The sequence below is a fragment of the Helianthus annuus genome, chromosome 5 (assembly GCF_002127325.2).
Source record: "Helianthus annuus cultivar XRQ/B chromosome 5, HanXRQr2.0-SUNRISE, whole genome shotgun sequence".
In the NCBI taxonomy this organism is placed as follows: Eukaryota; Viridiplantae; Streptophyta; class Magnoliopsida; order Asterales; family Asteraceae; genus Helianthus; species Helianthus annuus.
This window is the reverse complement of record NC_035437.2, coordinates 66524738-66548589: the sequence shown is the minus strand read 5'-3', so window position 1 is coordinate 66548589 and position 23852 is coordinate 66524738. Positions and strand designations below refer to the sequence as shown.

The window sequence follows — 23852 nt, the reverse complement described above, 5'->3', positions numbered from 1 at the left end:
GTCTTGTCCGTAATTGACGGTTTGCTTTTCAGTCTATCAACCATTAAATGGGTCCTAAACGAACAAACAGATTGATTATTTTAAGACTTGTATTGGGTATCTACTTGAAATTTTTTTAATGATATGCTCTATGATTTGGGGGTATGATCCTCACTATTATGATATACATGATTCAAAATATTTCATGGCATATCGAGTTGCATATAAAAAATGATTTAAATTTATGAAGTACTCGTTTAATCCTTAGTATTGATAATTATGTATAACCCCATGTGTTATGGGCTCATGCCCTTGTCCAGGCGTTATACATGACCTTATCGATAGAGGGATTTGTTTGGGTATGATATTTTAACTAAACAGGTCGGTTGAAATTTCATCTTGTTATTTTCGGGTCAAAGCAGGCTGACAACTTTAAAGAAATAGATCGATGTGGGTCTTAAAGAAACGAGACAGGTTTCGGATCGGAATGGGTTTCAGGCCAGCACAAGTATCCACACAAGACGGGTTACGACACAACATGTTTCGGATCGGAATGGGTTCGGTTCGAATCAGGTTTCAGGCTGACACGAGTTCCAGGTCGGAACGGGTTTTAGCACGAGATGAGTTTCGGTTCGGTTTTAGTTTTTTTTGTTTCGTTTTCGTCGTTTTTATTCGTTTCGTTTTGATCGGTTGTTTCGGTTTTGTTTCGGATCGGTTTCGATCTTTTCAGTTTTTTTTGGTTTCGTTTTGAACAGTTTTTTTGGTTCGGCTTCGATTTTTTCAGTTTTTTTCTTTTTGGTCAATTTCGTGTTTTTGGTTTGGTTTTGACTTTTGTAGTTCTTTTGTATCGTTTTGGTCGGTTTTGTTTCAGTTTCATTTTGGTCGGTTTTTCGGTTTCTGTCCCGACTCGATCAAAAGGTATATTATTGATGAAATCATGTTTTTAGAAATTGCAAAAAAAAAAAAAAAAAAAAAAAAAAAAAAAAAAAAAACCCAACCTGTTTTGAACAGAAACCCATTCTGAACCGGCGATCTGACCTGACCCGTTTGGACCTGAATCCGTTGCAACCCGAACCTGTTCTGACCTGACCCAAAACAACACTTTTTGAGTTTGACCCATTTCGACCCTGAACTCATTCCGACCCTAACATGTTCTCACCGATGACCCGTTTTGACCCGACCCCACCCGACCGTTTGCCAGTCCTAGCACTTAACAGCTGACAAACTTGTAAAAACCCTCAATATTTCAATCATGTTCATACGCAGACCAATCATTTGTTAACTTGTAAAAGATTTTTATTAATCAACAACACAGCTAGTGCATTAGCAAAAGATGTTGTTAGTGTCATAAATTTGAAAACACTCAAGTACTTTCCTCAAGTTAACATGATGAGCTTTATCCTAATTATAATAATTGCACTACAGTAGAACAAAAATAGAATGAGAGGTTATTGTTCATAAGAAGAACAAGATGGTGTATTTAGAACATTCAGGCATAGGGTGATCAATTTTGAAGCACTGTGCTTTTTTTTTTTTTTTTTGCAAGCATTAGGTCGCTCTATAAGCTGTTGAGTTATACTCAAGTGCAACAGTTGAAAAAATAACTTAGTAAGAGCATTCACATCCATTCCACCATTTTTTTCACCCTAAATTACACTAAAATACACTACATTTTCTCTCTCATTTTCAATTAAATAATATACTTTTATACCTTTATCATTATCTTTTCTCTCTCCTTCACTCACAACCACTTTCAAAATATATTAAAAAATTATAGGGGGTGAACAGTGTCTTTTCAAATATACAGATAAACAGTAACATTTTCTCTCTCCTCTACTCACAACCACTTTTTATACTCTTTATATTATAAAAACCCCACTCACACAATTTAGTGGAATGGATGTGAATGCTCTAACATGTTTTTAATTCATGCCAGCTGTTGAGTTAAATACATCAAGACACTAGAAGTTATGCTTGTAAATGAACTGAACGAATACGAATGAGGCATGTGTTGGGTTCGTAGGCCTTATGGGCCCTACATGGGCTTAACTTGGAGAACAAGTTTGATAAACCCTAGATCAGTCTTTATAAATATTATGATGTACTTGTAATGTTTAACACCTCAATAAAATATTCTAGTTGCCACCCGTGGATGTAGGTCAGTTTAGACCGAATCACGTAAATCCTTGTGTTCGTTTATTGCGTTTGGTGTCGTGTTCGTGTGTGTGCTAGATCCTTAACAACTGGTATCAAAGCTACGGCTCATTTACGCACGTAGAATAGGATCGTGAGAGGAGACAAGATATAGGGTTTGTATTCTGGCAGTCGTAGCCGACATAAGCCCAGCGATTGCTGATGGTCATTTATTTAATCGCAAAGCAAAGTTTGTTTTGGGGTCTGGTTATCCACACATCCCCTAACCCTATACACCCCTCATTGCCCTATACGCCTGAAAATGGACCCACCTGATAAGCCCCTCATTGCCCTATACGTTTACTTTTTGGTTACTTTTTCACACATCCTATTAATTGTCAATGATTGGGTGTCAGCCAATGATTGCCCAATCATTGGCTCTTTTGTATGGAATAAAATTGGGGAGGGGGATGTGTGGGTTTTCATTGGGATGAAATATTATTTAAAAAAAAAAACTTTATATATATTTTTTTTAAATTGTTGTTAAAATAAAAAAATATAAACATTTATATTTATTATTATTTATTGTTATAAAAGGAAGGTATATAAATGCCATTTTTTATTTAATATATTTAGAAAAATGGCAACACTTTTATTAGTTAATTATTATTATAAAACATCAATATTTTTTATAATTAATATTATAAAACTTCTACATTTTTTATTAAGTGTTAGTATAAAACGTCAACTTTTTTTAAATTAGTATTATAAAACTTCTACATTTTTTATCAACTCTTAGTATAAAACGTCACTATTTTTTTTTAATTAGTATTATAAAACATCTACATTTATTTTATCAAGTGTTATTATAAAACGTCACCATTTTTTTTAATTAGTATTATAAAACTTCTACATTTTTTTTATCAAGTGTTATTATAAAACGTCACCATTTTTTTTAATTAGTATTATAAAACTTCTACATTTTTTTTATCAAGTGTTATTATAAAACATAAAATTCTCTATAATCCAAAACGCAAATGTAAGTGAACATTGTTTGATAAAATAACACAAAACACAACACTTTCATACAAAATTTAATACAATACATAGCCGAAACCCTAAATCGCTAACTATTACATATTATTACTTAGATTCACACGAACCCGTTGTGTATCTGAATCAGGTTCTCAAACAAACCGTGAAATCGAACAGTTTCTTCGTACAACTGTGGCTAATGGAAATGTATGAAAAATATGATGAAGAAGTTGATTCTCGATTTGATGAACCTGTTCTTATGACAAACCCTTCATCAATTGAGATTTTAAATACAAGGCAATGTCGTGAGTTGGGAATAGAATCGGTTATTTCATCGCGCGTCTGAACCGACTTTTAAACCGGGCGGAATCTACGAAGAAACTGTTCGATTTCACGGTTTGTTTGAGAACCTGATTCAGATACACAACGGTCTCTTTGCTTCGTCCACTAGAACTATTTGTGTATGCATTCTTTTGGTTGTTAACTACCAAAACAATGCATACACAAATAGTTCTAGTGGACGAAGCAAAGAGACCGTTGTGTATCTGAATCAGGTTCTCAAACAAACCGTGAAATCGAACAGCTTCTTCGTAGATTCCGTCCGGTTTAAAAGCCAGTTCAGATGCGTAATGGTATATGGTGGTCACGGAACTACAAGGCGTCGGTAGAGGCCGGTGACGGAACTGCCGCGCGTCGGTAGATGCTATCAAGACTACACCGGGTGACCTGGCTATTGATGTTGGATGATGCATCCCCCACCGCCAAGCACCTCACCCTAGACCGACGTCCCGGCGTATGAATCTGAAATATGAACGCAGTGCACTTCTCCATAAAAATTACGTTTCCACCACCGTCAAAACACCGACTTTCGATATCCTGTTTAAAAACATAGAATTATAGTGTTAGACTCGATATTAGAAATTATATTGTAAAATATAATAAACAAACAACACCACCACCACCACCAACACCACCACCACCACCACCACAGCCGACCACCCACCACCACCACAGCTGACCACCCACCACCACCATAGCCGACCACCCACTACCACCATATCCGACCACCCACTACCACCACAACCGACCACCCACTACCATAGCCGACCACCCACAACCTAACCACCACCAAAACCACCATCCCAACTACCACAACACACCACCACCACCACCACAACCTACCACCCTCAACCACCACAGCCTACCACCCACAACACAACACCACCTCACCACCGTCAACCACCACAACCTACCACCCTCAACCACCACAACCCACCACCTTAACCACCACATCCCACCACCTCACCACAAACACCACAGCCTACCACCCACAACACCACAACAGCCATCACTGACTACACAACACCAACACCAACACCACCACCACCACTGTCAACCACCACCTAACCACCCAAAACCACCACAGCCCACCACCCACAAAACAACACAACCGTCAACCACAAAAACCCACCAAAATCAGAGAAAAAATGAAAATTAAACATAAAAATACAGAATACGAACAAACCTTAAATACTCCGAGCGTATGGAGCGATACGAGAGCGATAACAATACGAGAGACAAAGAATCTGTGCGTGTGTGTGTACTTCCGGATCTTCATCGTGTGGTCCAACGTTGGTCTCGTGTGGTCCAAGAACTTTTTGGGGATCTAGTTGGGTGAATATCTGACTAAGCATGAGCCTTAACCTCCGTAAATTAGTTAAAGAAAGGGTAACCGGTTACTTTTTCTGAAAAGGTGTCAGTGTATACGACCGTATAGGTCAATGTGAGGCATATACACCACCTAACTTTTTTTATACGGACCTCATAGCACTATGTGAGGCATATGTATTTACTTTTTCTGAAAAAGTGGTTGGATTTTGTACTTTATACGCATCTCATTGTGCTATGAGTGGCGTATTGATTCTTTTTTTTTCTAATATTACGTACGAGAAAGTGTAATCCATATCCATTTTTACATTCACAATGGTTATGTGTAGATGTGGAAGGCAAGCTGGGATAAAAACATCTTGGACGGATATTAATCCTGGGCGTCAATTTTACACCTGCGTGCAATTGGTATGCACTTTAAAAACATCTTGATGCAATGGTTGTTGTAACTTATGCATTATGGTTTGTATAGTGGTAATGATATATATTAATTCGCCTTCGGTTTCAGCGTTCTCGGTGCAAATTCTTTGCGTGGATCGACCCTCCCATGTGTCCTCGGTCAGTTCAAGTCATCCGAGGTTTGATGGATACGAAAGCATTACTTGAAAACGAAGTCAAGTTTTTGAGAGAGGAGGTTCGAATGTATAAAGAGCAAGTAGCATAAATGGAAAATAAAAATCCAAGGGTCGTTCTTAATAGGGACACCTGTTTGATAATCTGTTGGATTTTGTTTTTTTTTTTTGTCCGTATTTGTATTTGTCGTTAGCCGTATTTAAGTTTATGCAACTTATGTAAACGAATGTAATGACTCTCGTATTTTGGTTATTTAGCGGAATGTTATGTCTTGAGAGTTTATGCAACTTATAATAATAAAACATATGCACATTTAAAAAACCATGTTATATCTTATGAAATGAATTTGTGTATTATAAAATGTCAAATTTTTTATTTACCAATTATTATAATGTCTTTAATTATTGGGTACCCTAATTATTTTTCACTTGTCATTTATTAACCATAACGCAATAAATACACGAAACACCGTTTTATATTAATACACAAAACATGTCATTTTAATACAAAATGTAACGACTAAACCCTGAACCCTAAACCCTAAACCCTAAATCGCTAACTGTTACATATTATTAAATTCTTGCAAACTGTATCGGTTATTCAGATCTCTATTCGGTCACCATATTGCTGCTATCAAGTTTAAGGATGTGTTCCATGGTAAACCTTCGACCTGATCTGGCACTCCCTCGTTGTTGCTGAAGAATTCTCAGTAACCGGTTCCAGAACATGAAGAACCCCTCGAGGTTGCTGATGCAGAAGCATTATCATTGGTAGAGGTGGAAGAACATTCCGGTTCACCCTCACAGTCACCGGTAAATATCTACTTCCACCGTCACAGACTGTGGGTGCAGAAGCATTGTCGTTGGTGGACGTTCCGGTGCATGAATCTGGAATAGGAACGCAGTTAAGCGTTTGAATCTGAAATATGAACACAGTGTACTTCTTCATAAGAATTACGTTACCACCACCGTCAAAACACCGACTTTCGATATCCTGTTAATAAAACATACAATTATAGCATTAGACCCGACATCCGAAAATATATTGTTAAAAATAATAAATATAATAATAAAAATAACATATGCACATTTAAAAAAAACGATGATATAAGTCTAGACCCGACAAACGTGTCGGGCTGGGAGTCGGGTAGGGTTACGCTACCACCACAACCACCACCATAGCCGTCCATCACCACCACCACCACCACAACCACCACCACCACAGCCGTCAATCACCACCACCACCACCACAGCCGTCAATCACCACAACCACCACCACCACCACAACCACCACCACCACCACCACCACCACCACCACAACCATAACCACTACCACAACCACCACCACCACAACCATAACCACTACCACTACCACCACCACCACAACTACCACCACCACAACCATAACCACTACCACCACCACCACAACCATCACCACCACCACAGCCGTCAATCACCACCACCACCACTACAGCCGTCAATCACCACAACCACCACCAGCACCACCACAACCACCACCACAACAACCATAACCACTACCACCACCACCACAACCACCACCACCACAACCATAACCACTACCACTACCACAACCACCACCACAACCATCACCACCACCACAACCGTCAACCACCACCACCACCACCACCACCACAATCATGACCATTCCCCACCACAGTCAATCCCCCACCTTCGTCAATCCCCACCGCCACCAATCCCCCACCACCGTGAACCCCAACACCACCACAAACGGCGGAAATAAAACCAAAATATAAAAAAAGTTTGAAGATTAAGCAATAAAATTTGAAATACAAACTAACCTTCATCGTGTGGTCCAGAGTTTGTCTTGTGAAAATCGTGTGGTCCAGAGCGTTTGTGTGTGTGTTCTTGGTGTTTTAGGGTAAGTTTTCAAATTTTAGATCTAGTTTACCCCTTTATTGAAGTTGGGAAAGTGTTTGTGTTCAATGAGAGCCGTATGGTTCAATGAGCACCTTAAAGTGTATGAAGTGTATAAATGAAATACTATAACCAATTTATCAGCTCCTGTATAGGAGGATAAACTGGTTAAGGCTTGTGTGTTCTATGCGAGGTGTACGAGTTCGAATCCCATGGGAGGCCGATCCGATACAGAAGGACCCCTCCCTTTTTTGTGTAATTATAATTTTTCAAATCCAGTCCCTGAGGTTTGTTTTGCACAAGAACAGTCCCTGCACAGTTATTAAAAACTAACTGTAATTCTAATTTTTCAAATCCAGTCCCTGAAATTCTTATAACTGTTTATACCCCTTCTGCACATGCTTAGCATTTTTAAAAAAGACCAATATACCCCTTCGTTATAAGAATCCCAATACCTTTAAAAAAGACCAATATACCCCTTCGTTATAAGAATCCGAATACCTATTTGTTCGTACAACCACATTAAACCCAAAATACAACATAGATGCTGATAAAATATTAAACATGTTACCATCCATACATGCGATAAAAGATTAAAGGTTTATACAAAAACAACCGGGCATACAACTAAACATAAATAACAAAAGACCAATAAATATTTGTTCGTACAACCACATTAAACGTCAAAATACAACCAAACGAAACAGATAAATACTACTCCTAAGCCATTTCCTCGTCACCGTCATCAGAACCACTATCCTCATAACGTATCAACTGCATCTGCGTGTCAGACGGGCCTGCCTGCGTGCCGGACGGGCTTGCCTGCGTGCCGGAAGGGCCTGCCTGCGTGCGGGACGGGCCGGCTTCCGAGACGGACCCCGGATACACTCGTGGTTGTGGCGGGTCTCGAACCGGCAACCCCGCCTCGCTACGCCTATCAGCCTCGCTAGCCATCATCCACTCCATCATATCCTCCATCCGGTCCATCCGCCGATCCTGCAGCGCCAACCTCCCTATCACAGCCGTCTGACCCGCCACAAGCCTCTCGAGGAGACGCTGAGTGGACTGAGGCAACCTCACCGCATGATAGACACGCCGAGGATGCTGTGGCGGCTCCTGCGGATGCCCCTGCTCAACCTCAGGCTCGACGTCACCCTCTCCAACAGGCTCATCAACAACATGAGGCATATCCACCTCCGCAGCGTCCAATAGATGTTGATGTACTAACGGCTTGGCTACGAAAATCTGATCGTTCTCACCGACAAACCGATAACCAATGCCCGGAAAGTTCACCGCCAAGTTCATCCCACTCATCGTCCTAATACCCAAATACTCGAAAGGGGCAGGCGGTGGCAACTCACCGATGAATGGAAAATACCGACCGCAATGCTAGGCAATACGCGTGATGAACGCCCCTCCGTGCAATCCGCCACGCTTCTGACGTTGGGAAAATGAGGCGAAATACTCCGCCAGGCAGCGATGGAGGGCGCACGGCGTCCCCGTGAATAAACAGTAAAGATAGAACAGGTCGTTTTTCGTGACCCACTCGTTGCTTTTGCCACGCCCAGATATCGACGTTGCAATGCAACGGTGTATGTAGCGAACGAGTGGGTCAGTAATCAACGAGACACGGGCCTTATGACCGAAGGGTACATCATAGAGGGTGGGCCCCCAAGCAAGCAACTGATCATCAGGCATAGATGTGATCGCGGTGGTATAAATATCCTGAACCAACTCCTCATCAGTGTAGAATCTGGTGGCCAAAGCAAACTGACGCAGCGACATATTCTGTCGCTCCCCGAATAAACAGAAAGTTACCTCGGCAGGGGGTGGTTCCACCATCGGATCGTCCATATCTGAGTTAGGCTGCTCAGCAGGCCGTGGTCGATAGATAAACGTGGAGAGGAACTCCACCACCATAGGCCTATAAGAAGGCCCAGCCGCATAAAAAAACATACGATCCCACGGGTTATTTTCCCCGATTATACCCCGGGCCCTCTGCTCCTCGTCACACTCCCGTAACGCGTCCCAACACAACGCCCTCTGCTGCCTCACTCTCATACCCCGAAACTTGGCAAAACATCTGGATTCCATACTGCGCTGGGGGAAGTCTAAAAAATCGTACTGCTCACAATTACCCCCGGCCATCGGATTGAATACCAGACCACCATTTGGTGCCTGTTGTTCCTCATCTGACGACATATCTGCAACAATTAAAAGTTAATATTTTGTCAGAATATTAATAAAATTACGACAACCCACAAACACCACAGCCAACCCACAACCACCACAGCCCACCCACAACCACCGTCAAACCCTAACCCATAGATACAACCACCACCGTCCTAACCTCAACCACTCTAACAACCACCACCGTCCTAACCTAAACCACTCTAACAACCACCACCGTCAAACACCTCTACCGCCAAACACCACAACCAAAATATTTCAGAATAAACAAAAAAAAAACCGTAAAAAAAACAATAACAAAAAGGAAAGATGAAGATGTTACTAACCTCTTGTGGAAATTCGCACCGTATGGTTTGATACGGGATAGAAATGGTATACGGGAGAGAGTTGTGTGTGTTTTTGGTATGTGTGTGTTTGAATTCATTTTGATCTAGTTTTCCCTCTTTAGTGAGCTGAAATGTTGTTTGTGTTGGTATACACTCCTCATTGGCCAATACGTGGCTTATAGATTGCTTACCAGCAGCCGCTAATTGTGCTATGAGCGGCATATAGAGGCTGGTATACACCTCTCATTGCCTAATATGCTGCATATGATGCCTTTCTTTTAATAAAAATAGTGATGTAAATAAGTGTTTTTACATTATAAAACAATGTAATTAACATTTTTTTATAAAATAAATGTTGCTTACACTATATTCAAAAGATAATAGAATGTAAAATAAAAAAAATAAAACATAATAATACGATTAAACAGTTTTACGTGTTACAACGAGAACCTACAACAAGTTAATAAAGTCTCTTCGTACACTTCTATTACTACGAAGTAACTTCTTACCCTCTGAAAGACGAGACATGTACATTGTCTCCCACTCCATAGCTTCAGTACTTCTACTTCGATACATATTCCATAGTCCATTCGGTGGAGGCATCGGACCATCATCCGTTAACTTAACCATGATGAAATGGCTATCTTCCACATAGGCAATCGAAAGAACAGAATGGCCCTCCGCCGGACCATCAAACATGGGAAAGTATGTTTGACAAACACCATTGCTTAAATGTTGAACAACCACACCAAATTTTTGAGCCACCAACAATCCGGCGTATGGCAAGAACATCCAGCATGCCATTGGTGCAGGTTCCACGTGCAACCTGTTTATTGATCGATATACTGTAGTGTAAAATCCCGGATCAAAAGAGTCAAGAAGAGGCATCCACCGGGCTTTGTTAATGAACATCTCACCCAGTTGCTCTTGGCGGACCCATATCCAAGCATTCTGGTCCAACCCCAAACCCATAGCCACCAATCGAAACCCACAGTTACCGTCAGGCTGGGCATCTTCCATATGTGTTATGTATCTTCGATACATAGATGGAAGCCAGTCCTTAAAATGATCGATCATGTTTTTGTACCTGTAATTGTAAAATATATTGTGGAAAATCTTTATCAGGGAAAATGTATGTATGGAAGTACGTAGGATATAGGTCAATGATTGTTGACGTACCTATCCCCCACCAACAGTGGAAAATCTTCATCTATAATTTCAACTGTCTTTTTAGCCTTATTTTTCTTTGAACGACTGCGTTGCACTGCTGGCTTTTGAGCTCCTCGTCCTTCTTTTGGCTTTTGCCTTTTGCTTCGGACCGGGTATCTTTACGTCTCGCAACCTCCTCCTTCTTTTTTTGTTGTGCTTTAGAGGTTGGGCGCCCCCGAGTATCTTGTTGTACCTCAGGCGGTTGATGGTCAGTCATACTTGGATTCACCACCTCCTTTATCTCCGACAACATACTTTTTAACACTATCGGTGGTTGCGCCTTCAGTTGTTGCATGACTCTGTCCATTTCCTCCCGAAGATTATTATCGTCTTCCTTAAGTTCTTCAGCATTGAAATCTAGTTTTGTCCAGAATTTGTCTACGGCGGCAAGAGGAATTTTGCAATCTGTATTTTAAAAACAATAGTTAGAAATGAGGGCGGGGGGTGGGTACTCATATGAAGTAGAATAAGCGGTTGAAGCCTGTTTTTATTACTTGTATTTTCCCACCACTCCATCCGACAAGCACATGGCAACCCACAACTCGTAAAAAGCACATGACCACAAGTCCCCCCTGCTGCGAGCAACGTACGTATCTTTTTCTTCTCCACAAGCAACAAATCTAGTGCTTTCAGGGAAACATTACCACGTAGGTTATCAAAGAATGATATCATGTGGTCCCCCATTTTCAAGGACCGGCTATCCTGAAAAGTGAGGTTTATTTGTATGCGTTGTGACTCTACAACTTTGTCAACAAGCCACACAAGTCTATGGAGCGAGCTGTTTGGCCTCTTAAGGTATCTCTTAAACTTAGCATGTTGGCTTTCAACTCTGTTGGTTGTATGTTGACCAGAGTTAGGGCTTGTGTTAGTCCAGGCTGTAACAAACTTTTCTTTATAGGGTAGTAGCCAGACAGTATACAAATAGTCCAAAACTCCTGAAAAAAAACAGAATATAACGATTTGTAATGTTTGTATTGTAACACCCCAACCAAAGGCTGAAACAAAATTTTTCTGATAAATTAACTATTTTTAAATAATTAATTAAACAAATACAACTATGTAATTATTGGATTAAATTGGTTAAAAATCGAATTTTGGGAAAAATATCAATTTTATATTTTCGAACATCATTCTGATGTTAAAGTAATTATATAAAAATTTTCAGGTTTTATAAAATTAGTTTACTATTTTTATTGAATTTAATAAGATTAAAACTAACTTAATTCATAATAATAAGATAAAACCGGAAATAATTATAGTTTATATTTTTAGTAAAACAGGTTTGATGTATATGAGTTTATAAAAATGATATTTTTTATAAAAGCGATAAAAAACGTACAAAATAAAATAAAAGGTGTGTGCCCGGTTGGATTTTAAGAAGTGTATAAATAACTAATGTTAGGGTATATATCAGCTCCTGGACAGGAGGATAAACTGGTAAAGAAGGGGTGCTTTTACACGAGTGGTCCGGGTTCGATCCTTGCTAAGGGGCGGGTTATACAAGAAACCCCCCCTTTTTTGTTATTCTAATTAACGTAGTTAACTAAGTTAACTTTTTTTTTAAAGTATAAAACAACTAATGTTAGGGTATATATCAGCTCCTGGACAGGAGGATAAACTGGTAAAGAAGGGGTGCTTTTACACGAGTGGTCCGGGTTCGATCCTTGCTAAGGGGCGGGTTATACAAGAAACCCCCCTTTTTTGTTATTCTAACTAACATAGTTAACTAAGTTAATTTTTTTTAAAGGATTTCTTATTCAACATTTAACTTGGTTAATATTTTAGAGTTAAAATAAGTTTCAAACAAGGCAATTTCAACCCTTATACTATAGATTTCAATAATTACATTTTATGCCCAAATATTTTGTAGTTTTAAATAATGTCAAAATAACCCCTAGACTATAACTTTCAATAAATGACAGTTTAGTCCCTGGACTTGGTTTTAACCATTTTTGTTATTCTAAATAACATAGTTAACTAAGTTAATTTTTTTTAAGGATTTCTTATTCAACATTTAACTTGGTTAAGATTTTAGAGTTAAAATAAGTTTCAAACAAGGCTATTTCAACCCTTTTACTTTAGATTTCAATAATTACATTTTATGCCCAATACTTTGTACTTTTAAATAATGTCAAAATAACCCCTAGACTATAACTTTCAATAAATGATAGTTTAGTCCCTGGACTTGGTTTTAACCATTTTTTAAGCAAGTTTCAAATAATGACAAACAAGTCCCTCAACTTATAGTTTCATAAAATGTCAAAATAGGCCCCTATAGTTTGTAATATAATACGTACCTGATCTATGGTCGTCAGTCAGTCGCGTAGATAGCCGCTCAAAGTTATAATTGTATAGCGTCTCAGTGGGAGAATTACACAATCGAGACCAAGAAAGCTTGAATATTTTCCATTCTTCAGCCGTTGCAAATTTTGCCTTGGTGTGTTTTAGAATATTTTGTGAGATGTGCCACCGACATAGCAATTTGGATGCTTTTGGGAATAGTTTATCGCAAGCATTCATCAAAGCTTTATCGCAATCTGTTACTATCACGCGTGGTTCCATATCCTCTTCCAACAATCCTTTGAGGTTCTGTAGGACCCAAAAGAAGTTATCCTGTTTTTCTTTAGAGATAAAAGCATGAGCGACACAAAACGACTTGTGTGTCGATGTCACACCCACAATTTGAACAAACGGAAGTCTATACTCATTTGTTTTGTAAGTGGTATCAATCATCAACACATGTGGGAAAGCACGCCACATATCGTACGAGGACCGATGAACAAAAAAACCTCTTCGGCCGCATTTGTTTCGGGATTCACCCGGGTGTGGTAAACATACCTTCCTTCATGCAACATTTGCTCCAATATCTGCATTTGAGTCCGATCACCGTACATTTTGACTTTAATCTTTTTTATCACGTTTTGTATGTCTCGTAAAATGCACACGCTCTGTGGTTTTGTTTTCTTATGGTTAAATGTATGTTCGTAGGCTCCATGTTTTGAATATAAAGTCTCTCTACCAATAATTCTTCGTCTGGGGTCAACCTTCTTGCAAACGCGTGACCCTCGAGAAATACCGCAGGCTCATGGTTATGATCCTTTTGCTTCACCACTAATCTCCAATTGCCACTACTTGCGTCTAGTTTCCCTATCATTTTAAAAGTGTGACAACTCGTACTTTACCGTCTCGTACATTACGTGTAACCATCGAACTAGTGTGATTACGTGATCATATTAATTGAACAAATGTTGTGTTATGTGCTTGATGTTTACTATTTGTACATGTATGAATCGGACCGCACAACACACCCACACTCGCACAAGCCCATTCGGGCCTTATACTTTGCACACGGGTTATTAGGGCAGCCCATGTGGGTTCGGCCCACTCCCCTTTAACCGTGTAAATCCCATAGTTGGGGATAGGTTTTGGTTAGTTGTCACAAACACAAAAACACACACAAACCCTAGAAGTTTTCCTCTCTCTCTCGGCTTGCTTGGAACCCGACGACACACACACACTTTGAAGCTTGTGAAACGAATCGATCCTCTACCTTCATCCGGTTAGTGATGATGTTATGTTTTTGGATTATTTGTGATATCATGTGATTGCTATCATTCGTTAGGCGATGTAACTAGGGTGTATGCTAGTAATATTGGTTGAATGTTGATGATAATTGGATTGTTAATCGGTTCTCATGAATGATTAAGATATACGGTTACTTGACATGAAATCGGTTATATGTATGTTTGTGTTATGAGGAATAATTCGGATGGGTTAATAGTCTGAATGTATGCAAACCGGGTAGGATGCATGATAGCTGATTTATGATTCGGTATGTTTTTATAATAATCTGATTTCCTGTTCTTGATGTTAATATGAACATGCTTGATACTCATGATTTGAAGTTGAATGAAATCGGAATTAACTGTGATTGATCGAAATTGTGAAACTGCCTAAGTTGTTTGCTAGAATCACGGATAAGTCAATGCAGGAAATATGGAAACCAGTTACATACGCGATTTCGACACCTGGTTGCGAGTCGGGACCATAGTTGCGAGTCAGAATCCCACTCGTAACCAAGCCAGCACAAGTCGAGACTACGGTTGCGAGTCCCGTTGCGACTCGTAACCAGCACATGATCAGTCGTAACCAGACCATGATGAACCGAGACCTCCATTGCGACTCGCAACCAGCTGTTGCGACTCGTAATCTCCGGTTGCGACTCGAGATCCCCGTTGCGAGTCGAGATCACCATCGTTTACACGCACACAGTTGGGCCTTCACTGTCACGGGCCCAATCTATTGAGCCCAACGATTTGAATTGTGGACTGTTTATTAACGGACTTGTATGTGTTGCTATTTGGGCCGATTGAGAATCTGGATTGTTTTGTTATTGGGCTGCTTATGTCATTGGGCCGGGTATGAATGGACTTAGAACAATTGGATCCTCACAGGCTATGTCTTATCTGCTTACGTGCGTACATGTTTGCCATGACTATACGTGATTACTACCTACGTGTTATATACGAACCTGACTTGTATAACAACCATGCTAGGACGTGATTGACAAATTACTAGCTTATCTATACTCTTTGTGTATCTGCCGAGCAAACCAAGGTGAGTTCACACAGCCAAGGCATGGGATTCCCGGGTTGGGAATTGGGTTGGATATGTTGAATTTGGAATGATTACTCGTACTTACGCATATACCAGACTATAGACCATCGTCCTCAGGTTAGTCAGGACACGTTACGTAAAGCCTACGTAACCCAGTATATTTGCCATATGTCTCCCGGGTCGGGAGGACACGTTACGTAAAGCCTACGTAACCCAATACCATTCACTGGCTTCCAGGTCGGAAGGCCACGCTGCGTAAAGCCTACGTAGCCCCCACGCGTACCACTGTCCTCGGGGAAGGGCACGTCACGTAAAGCCTACGTGACCCTGTACGTTTTTCCTGTTCTCGGTAAAGAAGAACACATGGTCGGAAGTTAGTCTAGTAAGTACCGTTAATGAGAAGCCCTCATTAACCAGGATGAACATGGGAAGCCCCCACCTTTAGTACACACTAGTATGGGAAGCCCCCACTAGCTATACTTATGCATTACTTTATGAACTTACTTTCTGTGAACTCGCTCAACTAGTTTGTTGATTATTTGCTGCATGCCTTGCAGGACCTTAGGTATACTTGGGAGCTTGCACAGGGAAGGAGCAAGTCGTTGTGGGCAGATGGATCGTTATTGATGTCGAACTCATAACTCGTTTTGAATTTACTTTACTATGCTTCCGCTACTTAAAACAGTATTTGGTTTTGAAACATCAATCATGTCATGGTGACTTACGTTAATTACTTTTATTATTATTAAATGCTATGTTTGATATGATTGATGGCTTGATCCTGGTCAGTCACGCTCCCAAGCGGTGGTATTCCGTGGGTGGATTTTGGGGGTGTGACAGATTGGTATCAGAGCCATTGGTTATAGAGAACTTGGTTTTAATATGGGAAAACGTTTTATTAAAACCGGACTATAACCAGTACAGTGCTCTCAACGATCCACAACGACGCTTCGCTCCACGTGCAAGACTCGACATCCTAGGTAATAAGGTTTATGTTTATTGCCAGTTTGCTAGAACTGCTTAGAACTTTGCTCGCATTACGCTTAGATACACATGCATTGATTTCATGAGAACACCTATATGCCTACACTTTTCTGTCATCGCCCTACTCGCGAACCATTCTTATGTATGCTACTTGTTACTATGAAGATCAATGGCCGCACGAATTAACATGACTCAAGCCCAGCTAGAGGCTCTCATTGCTGCGGCAGTTGCAGCCGCCCAAGCAGGTCAACCCGCTCAGCAGCAGCCTGGGTGCACCTTCAAGAACTTCATGGAATGTCGTCCTAGCTCGTTTAGTGGCACAGAGGGAGCAGTTGGACTCCTCCACTGGTTTGAAAAGCTCGAGTCGGTTTTCGAAATGTGCGAATGCCCTGAGGCTCGCAGGGTGAAGTTCGCCACTGGCACACTTGAAGGGATTGCGCTCACTTGGTGGAACGCACAAGTGCAGATCTTAGGGTTGGCAGCTGCTAACGCCACCCCATGGAACGACTTTAAGGAACTCATCAAGCGTGAGTATTGCACGCGGGAAGACATACACAAGCTGGAAGATGAGCTTTATAACTTGAAAATGGTTGGATCGGAAATCGAAGCGTATACCAAACGGTCCAATGAGCTGGCCGTTCTGTGTCCAACTATGGTGGACCCTCCATACAAGCGCATTGAGTTGTATCTCAAGGGATTGGCGCCAGAAATTCAGAGCCACGTGACGTCGGCTAACCTCGAAAACATCCAGGAAATCCAACGCCTAGCTCACCGTATCACCGATCAGGCAGTGGATCAGAATAAACTGCCCAAGCGTGTTAATGCTACTGCTAACGTCACCACCTCAGTTACTCCTGCTACATCTGGTGACAGTAAAAGAAAATGGGATGGGGATTCCAGCAAAGGTTCAGCGACCGTTCAGCCACAAGCTCAGCAACAGAAAATCGACCACTATCAGAGTCCCAGTCAGCAATCCTCTGGTGGTCACAGACAGAGGAGATATCAGGGTAGTCAACCCAGGTGCCACAACTGCAACAGGCATCACCACGGCCCATGTAACAAGGGTCGCTGTCAAAGGTGCCTTAAGATGGGTCACGAGGCCAAAGACTGTAGGAGTCCACGGCCTGCGAATCAGAATCAGCAGCCTCAGCAACCAGCTCCACAGAACCAGCAGCAGCAACAGCAGCCACAGCGTGGAAACCGGGGGTGTTTCCAGTGTGGGGCTGAAGGTCACTTCAAACGCGATTGCCCTCAGTTGAACCAGAACCGCAACAACAATAACAACCAGGGCAACGGGAACAACAACGGTGGAAACAACAACAACAACGGCAATGAAGCTCGTGGTCGTGCTTTTGTGCTAGGTCGAGGTGACGCAGTGAACGATCCCAACGTTGTTATGGGTAAGTTTCTCCTTGACAATATTTACGTTACTGTTTTATTTGATTCGGGTGCGGATACAAGCTATATGTCTGTGAAAATGTGTCAACTGCTAAAACGTGCACCAACACTTCTACTCACCAAACATGTAGTCGAGTTAGCTAACGGTAAAAGTCTAGAAGCCACGCACGTAGTTCAAGGTTGTAATCTTATCTTAGCTGGTCAAGCCTTCTCTATTGATCTCATTCCCATAGTTTTGGGTAGCTTCGACGTCGTGATTGGGATGGATTGGTTGTCCCAACACCAGGCAGAAATCTTATGCAGCGAAAAGGTTATTCGCATTCCTCGTTCGGGTCAGGAACCTCTAGAAGTTCAAGGCGACAAGAGTGGTGCTGTGGTTGGCGTCATCTCTTTCTTGAAGGCTCAGAAGTGCTTACGAAAAGGTCACGCAGCCATTCTGGCTCTCGTTACAGACGCATCAGCAAAGGAAAAGAAATTGGAGGATATTCCAATTGTACGCGATTACCCTCAGGTGTTTCCTGAAGACTTACCTGGCTTACCGCCTCATCGTCAGGTCGAATTTCAGATCGAGCTCACTCCAGGAGCAGCACCCATAGCTCGCGCACCATATCGTCTGGCTCCATCGGAATTGGAGGAATTGTCAAAGCAACTGCAAGAACTCTTGGAAAAGGGTTTCATACGACCAAGCTCTTCGCCTTGGGGAGCTCCAGTGCTTTTCGTGAAGAAGAAAGACGGTACGTTCAGGATGTGCATCGACTACCGTGAACTCAACAAGGTGACGGTGAAGAACCGTTATCCTCTTCCACGCATAGACGACTTATTCGACCAGTTGCAAGGGTCGTGCTACTATTCGAAGATAGACTTAAGGTCGGGGTACCATCAGCTGAGAGTCCGGGATGAGGACGTCTCCAAGACAGCCTTCAGAACTCGTTACGGTCACTACGAGTTTCTCGTCATGCCATTTGGGTTAACTAACGCGCCTGCTGTATTTATGGATCTTATGAACAGGGTGTGCAAACCCTATCTCGACAAGTTCGTCATTGTGTTCATCGACGACATCCTGATTTACTCCAAGAGTCAGGAGGAGCACGAGCAGCATCTTCGCCTTATTTTGGAACTCCTTCGGAAGGAACAGCTGTACGCCAAGCTTTCTAAATGCGACTTCTGGCTTCGTGAAGTCCACTTCTTGGGCCATGTGGTGAACAAGGATGGGATCCATGTCGATCCATCCAAGGTAGATTCGATCAGAAACTGGCCTGCACCGCGTACACCGACAGAGATACGCCAATTCTTGGGTCTGGCAGGTTACTACAGACGGTTTATTAGAGACTTTTCGAAGATTGCTCAGCCGCTCACACTACTGACACAGAAGGGTGTCACCTACCGTTGGGGCAACACGCAGGAAACTGCTTTTCAGCACTTAAAAGATAGGCTTTGCAGCGCACCTATTCTCTCATTGCCAGAGGGCACAGAAGACTTCGTAGTATATTGTGATGCATCCATTCGGGGATTGGGATGTGTGTTAATGCAGCGCGACAAGGTTATTGCTTACGCCTCTCGTCAACTCAAGGTTCACGAACGGAACTACACGACGCACGATTTAGAGCTGGGAGCTGTTGTTTTTGCGCTTAAGATATGGCGACACTACCTGTACGGTACCAGGTGCACGATTTACACCGATCACAGGAGTCTCGAGCATATCCTTAAGCAGAAGGATTTGAATATGCGTCAACGACGATGGGTCGAGTTACTTAACGACTACGAATGCGCTATCAAGTATCATCCAGGCAAAGCCAATGTTGTGGCTGATGCCCTTAGTCGAAAGGACACCTTACCAAAGCGCGTGCGAGCGTTACAACTTACGATTCAGTCTAGCCTTCCTGCACAGATACGAAATGCTCAGACAGAAGCACTGAAGCCCGAAAACGTCATGGCTGAAGCCTTACGCGGCTCACGACAGCAAATGGAACAGAAGGCAGACGGTGCCTACTATGTAACGGGCCGTATTTGGGTCCCTCTTTATGGCGGTTTACGCGAACTTGTTATGGATGAAGCTCACAAGTCTCGCTACTCGGTACATCCAGGGTCGGATAAAATGTACCACGACATCAGCACTACTTATTGGTGGCCTAGTATGAAGGCCCACATTGCTACGTACGTTGGAAAGTGCTTGACCTGTGCGAGAGTCAAGGTCGAATATCAGAAACCAGCTGGCCTACTTCAGCAGCCTAAGATACCTCAGTGGAAATGGGAAGAAATTTCCATGGATTTCGTTACAGGCCTACCTAGATCCCAGCGTGGGAACGATACGATATGGGTCATAGTTGATCGACTCACCAAGTCTGCACACTTCCTGCCGATTAAGGAAACGGACAAGTTCTCCACTCTCGCAGACGTTTATCTTAAGGAAGTTGTCTCGAGGCACGGGGTGCCCACGTCTATCATTTCGGATCGCGATGCACGATTCACGTCAGAACTTTGGCAAGCAATGCATAAATCTTTCGGCTCAAGGTTAGACATGAGCACAGCATACCACCCTCAGACGGATGGGCAGTCTGAGCGTACGATCCAAACTCTCGAAGACATGCTTCGGGCATGCGTTATCGATTTCGGCAACGGCTGGGAAAAGCACCTCCCTTTGGTGGAGTTTTCTTACAATAACAGTTACCATACCAGCATTCAAGCCGCTCCATTCGAGGCATTGTACGGGCGTAAATGCCGGTCACCTCTCTGTTGGGCAGAGGTGGGAGATAGTCAGATCACGGGTCCAGAGATTGTTGTGGACGCCACAGAAAAGATTGCACAAATACGACAACGCATGGCGGCAGCACGCGACCGTCAGAAAGCCTACGCGGATAAGCGTAGAAAGCCATTGGAATTTGAGGTCGGGGACCGGGTTTTATTGAAAGTCTCACCCTGGAAGGGTGTGGTTCGTTTTGGCAAACGGGGTAAACTGAATCCGCGGTACGTCGGACCATTCGAAATCATAGAAAAGATTGGCAAGGTAGCCTACAAGTTGAACCTACCAGCTGAACTCGGGGCAGTTCACAATGTCTTTCATGTATCGAACTTAAAGAAGTGCCTATCAGATGAAAATCTTATCATTCCTTTTAAGGAACTCACTATCGACGAGCGGTTGCAGTTCGTCGAGGAACCAGTTGAAATCACGGACCGGGATGTGAAGGTCCTCAAACACAAGAGAATCCCTCTTGTCCGAGTTCGTTGGAACTCCACACGTGGCCCAGAGTACACCTGGGAACGCGAAGACAGGATGACAGAAAAGTACCCCCAGTTATTCGGGAACAAGGCAACCACTACTGAGGCTGAAGCTACTACTTCAGAATTTCGGGACGAAATTCCAGATCAACGGGGGGAGGATGTGACACCCCAGGAAAATCAGTGAACAGTACAGTTTACCTAGCTTCCTCAGTGAGTGCATACCAAATTTCGGGACGAAATTTCCAATTAGTTGGGGATAATGTGACAACTCGTACTTTACCGTCTCGTACATTACGTGTAACCATCGAACTAGTGTGATTACGTGATCATATTAATTGAACAAATGTTGTGTTATGTGCTTGATGTTTACTATTTGTACATGTATGAATCGGACCGCACAACACACCCACACTCGCACAAGCCCATTCGGGCCTTATACTTTGCACACGGGTTATTAGGGCAGCCCATGTGGGTTCGGCCCACTCCCCTTTAACCGTGTAAATCCCATAGTTGGGGATAGGTTTTGGTTAGTTGTCACAAACACAAAAACACACACAAACCCTAGAAGTTTTCCTCTCTCTCTCGGCTTGCTTGGAACCCGACGACACACACACACTTTGAAGCTTGTGAAACGAATCGATCCTCTACCTTCATCCGGTTAGTGATGATGTTATGTTTTTGGATTATTTGTGATATCATGTGATTGCTATCATTCGTTAGGCGATGTAACTAGGGTGTATGCTAGTAATATTGGTTGAATGTTGATGATAATTGGATTGTTAATCGGTTCTCATGAATGATTAAGATATACGGTTACTTGACATGAAATCGGTTATATGTATGTTTGTGTTATGAGGAATAATTCGGATGGGTTAATAGTCTGAATGTATGCAAACCGGGTAGGATGCATGATAGCTGATTTATGATTCGGTATGTTTTTATAATAATCTGATTTCCTGTTCTTGATGTTAATATGAACATGCTTGATACTCATGATTTGAAGTTGAATGAAATCGGAATTAACTGTGATTGATCGAAATTGTGAAACTGCCTAAGTTGTTTGCTAGAATCACGGATAAGTCAATGCAGGAAATATGGAAACCAGTTACATACGCGATTTCGACACCTGGTTGCGAGTCGGGACCATAGTTGCGAGTCAGAATCCCACTCGTAACCAAGCCAGCACAAGTCGAGACTACGGTTGCGAGTCCCGTTGCGACTCGTAACCAGCACATGATCAGTCGTAACCAGACCATGATGAACCGAGACCTCCATTGCGACTCGCAACCAGCTGTTGCGACTCGTAATCTCCGGTTGCGACTCGAGATCCCCGTTGCGAGTCGAGATCACCATCGTTTACACGCACACAGTTGGGCCTTCACTGTCACGGGCCCAATCTATTGAGCCCAACGATTTGAATTGTGGACTGTTTATTAACGGACTTGTATGTGTTGCTATTTGGGCCGATTGAGAATCTGGATTGTTTTGTTATTGGGCTGCTTATGTCATTGGGCCGGGTATGAATGGACTTAGAACAATTGGATCCTCACAGGCTATGTCTTATCTGCTTACGTGCGTACATGTTTGCCATGACTATACGTGATTACTACCTACGTGTTATATACGAACCTGACTTGTATAACAACCATGCTAGGACGTGATTGACAAATTACTAGCTTATCTATACTCTTTGTGTATCTGCCGAGCAAACCAAGGTGAGTTCACACAGCCAAGGCATGGGATTCCCGGGTTGGGAATTGGGTTGGATATGTTGAATTTGGAATGATTACTCGTACTTACGCATATACCAGACTATAGACCATCGTCCTCAGGTTAGTCAGGACACGTTACGTAAAGCCTACGTAACCCAGTATATTTGCCATATGTCTCCCGGGTCGGGAGGACACGTTACGTAAAGCCTACGTAACCCAATACCATTCACTGGCTTCCAGGTCGGAAGGCCACGCTGCGTAAAGCCTACGTAGCCCCCACGCGTACCACTGTCCTCGGGGAAGGGCACGTCACGTAAAGCCTACGTGACCCTGTACGTTTTTCCTGTTCTCGGTAAAGAAGAACACATGGTCGGAAGTTAGTCTAGTAAGTACCGTTAATGAGAAGCCCTCATTAACCAGGATGAACATGGGAAGCCCCCACCTTTAGTACACACTAGTATGGGAAGCCCCCACTAGCTATACTTATGCATTACTTTATGAACTTACTTTCTGTGAACTCGCTCAACTAGTTTGTTGATTATTTGCTGCATGCCTTGCAGGACCTTAGGTATACTTGGGAGCTTGCACAGGGAAGGAGCAAGTCGTTGTGGGCAGATGGATCGTTATTGATGTCGAACTCATAACTCGTTTTGAATTTACTTTACTATGCTTCCGCTACTTAAAACAGTATTTGGTTTTGAAACATCAATCATGTCATGGTGACTTACGTTAATTACTTTTATTATTATTAAATGCTATGTTTGATATGATTGATGGCTTGATCCTGGTCAGTCACGCTCCCAAGCGGTGGTATTCCGTGGGTGGATTTTGGGGGTGTGACAAAAAGGACACCCAATCTTCTTGCTACCAGAACGCCGAACTGTTGCTTTACTTTTGCATGTGTCTCCACGGTT

At 42.4% G+C, this 23852-nt stretch overlaps 1 protein-coding gene and 1 long non-coding RNA gene across 2 annotated transcripts; one reads left to right on the top strand and one right to left on the bottom strand.

Moving 5' to 3' along the window:
- The first annotated feature begins 4890 nt into the window (after positions 1–4890).
- On the top strand, positions 4891–5660 carry LOC118492539. The gene is made up of 2 exons (XR_004894314.1): positions 4891–5223; positions 5324–5660. It is a non-coding gene; the product is annotated as an uncharacterized LOC118492539 (long non-coding RNA).
- A 5349-nt stretch (positions 5661–11009) lies between these two features.
- LOC118492112 lies at positions 11010–11783 on the bottom strand. The gene is made up of 2 exons (XM_035989903.1): positions 11503–11783; positions 11010–11413 (listed from the first exon to the last, which is right to left on the bottom strand). The coding sequence occupies exons 1-2, from the start codon at positions 11690–11692 to the stop codon at positions 11010–11012; spliced, it is 594 nt and encodes a 197-aa protein (XP_035845796.1). The 5' UTR covers positions 11693–11783.
- Between the last annotated feature and the right edge of the window lie 12069 nt (positions 11784–23852).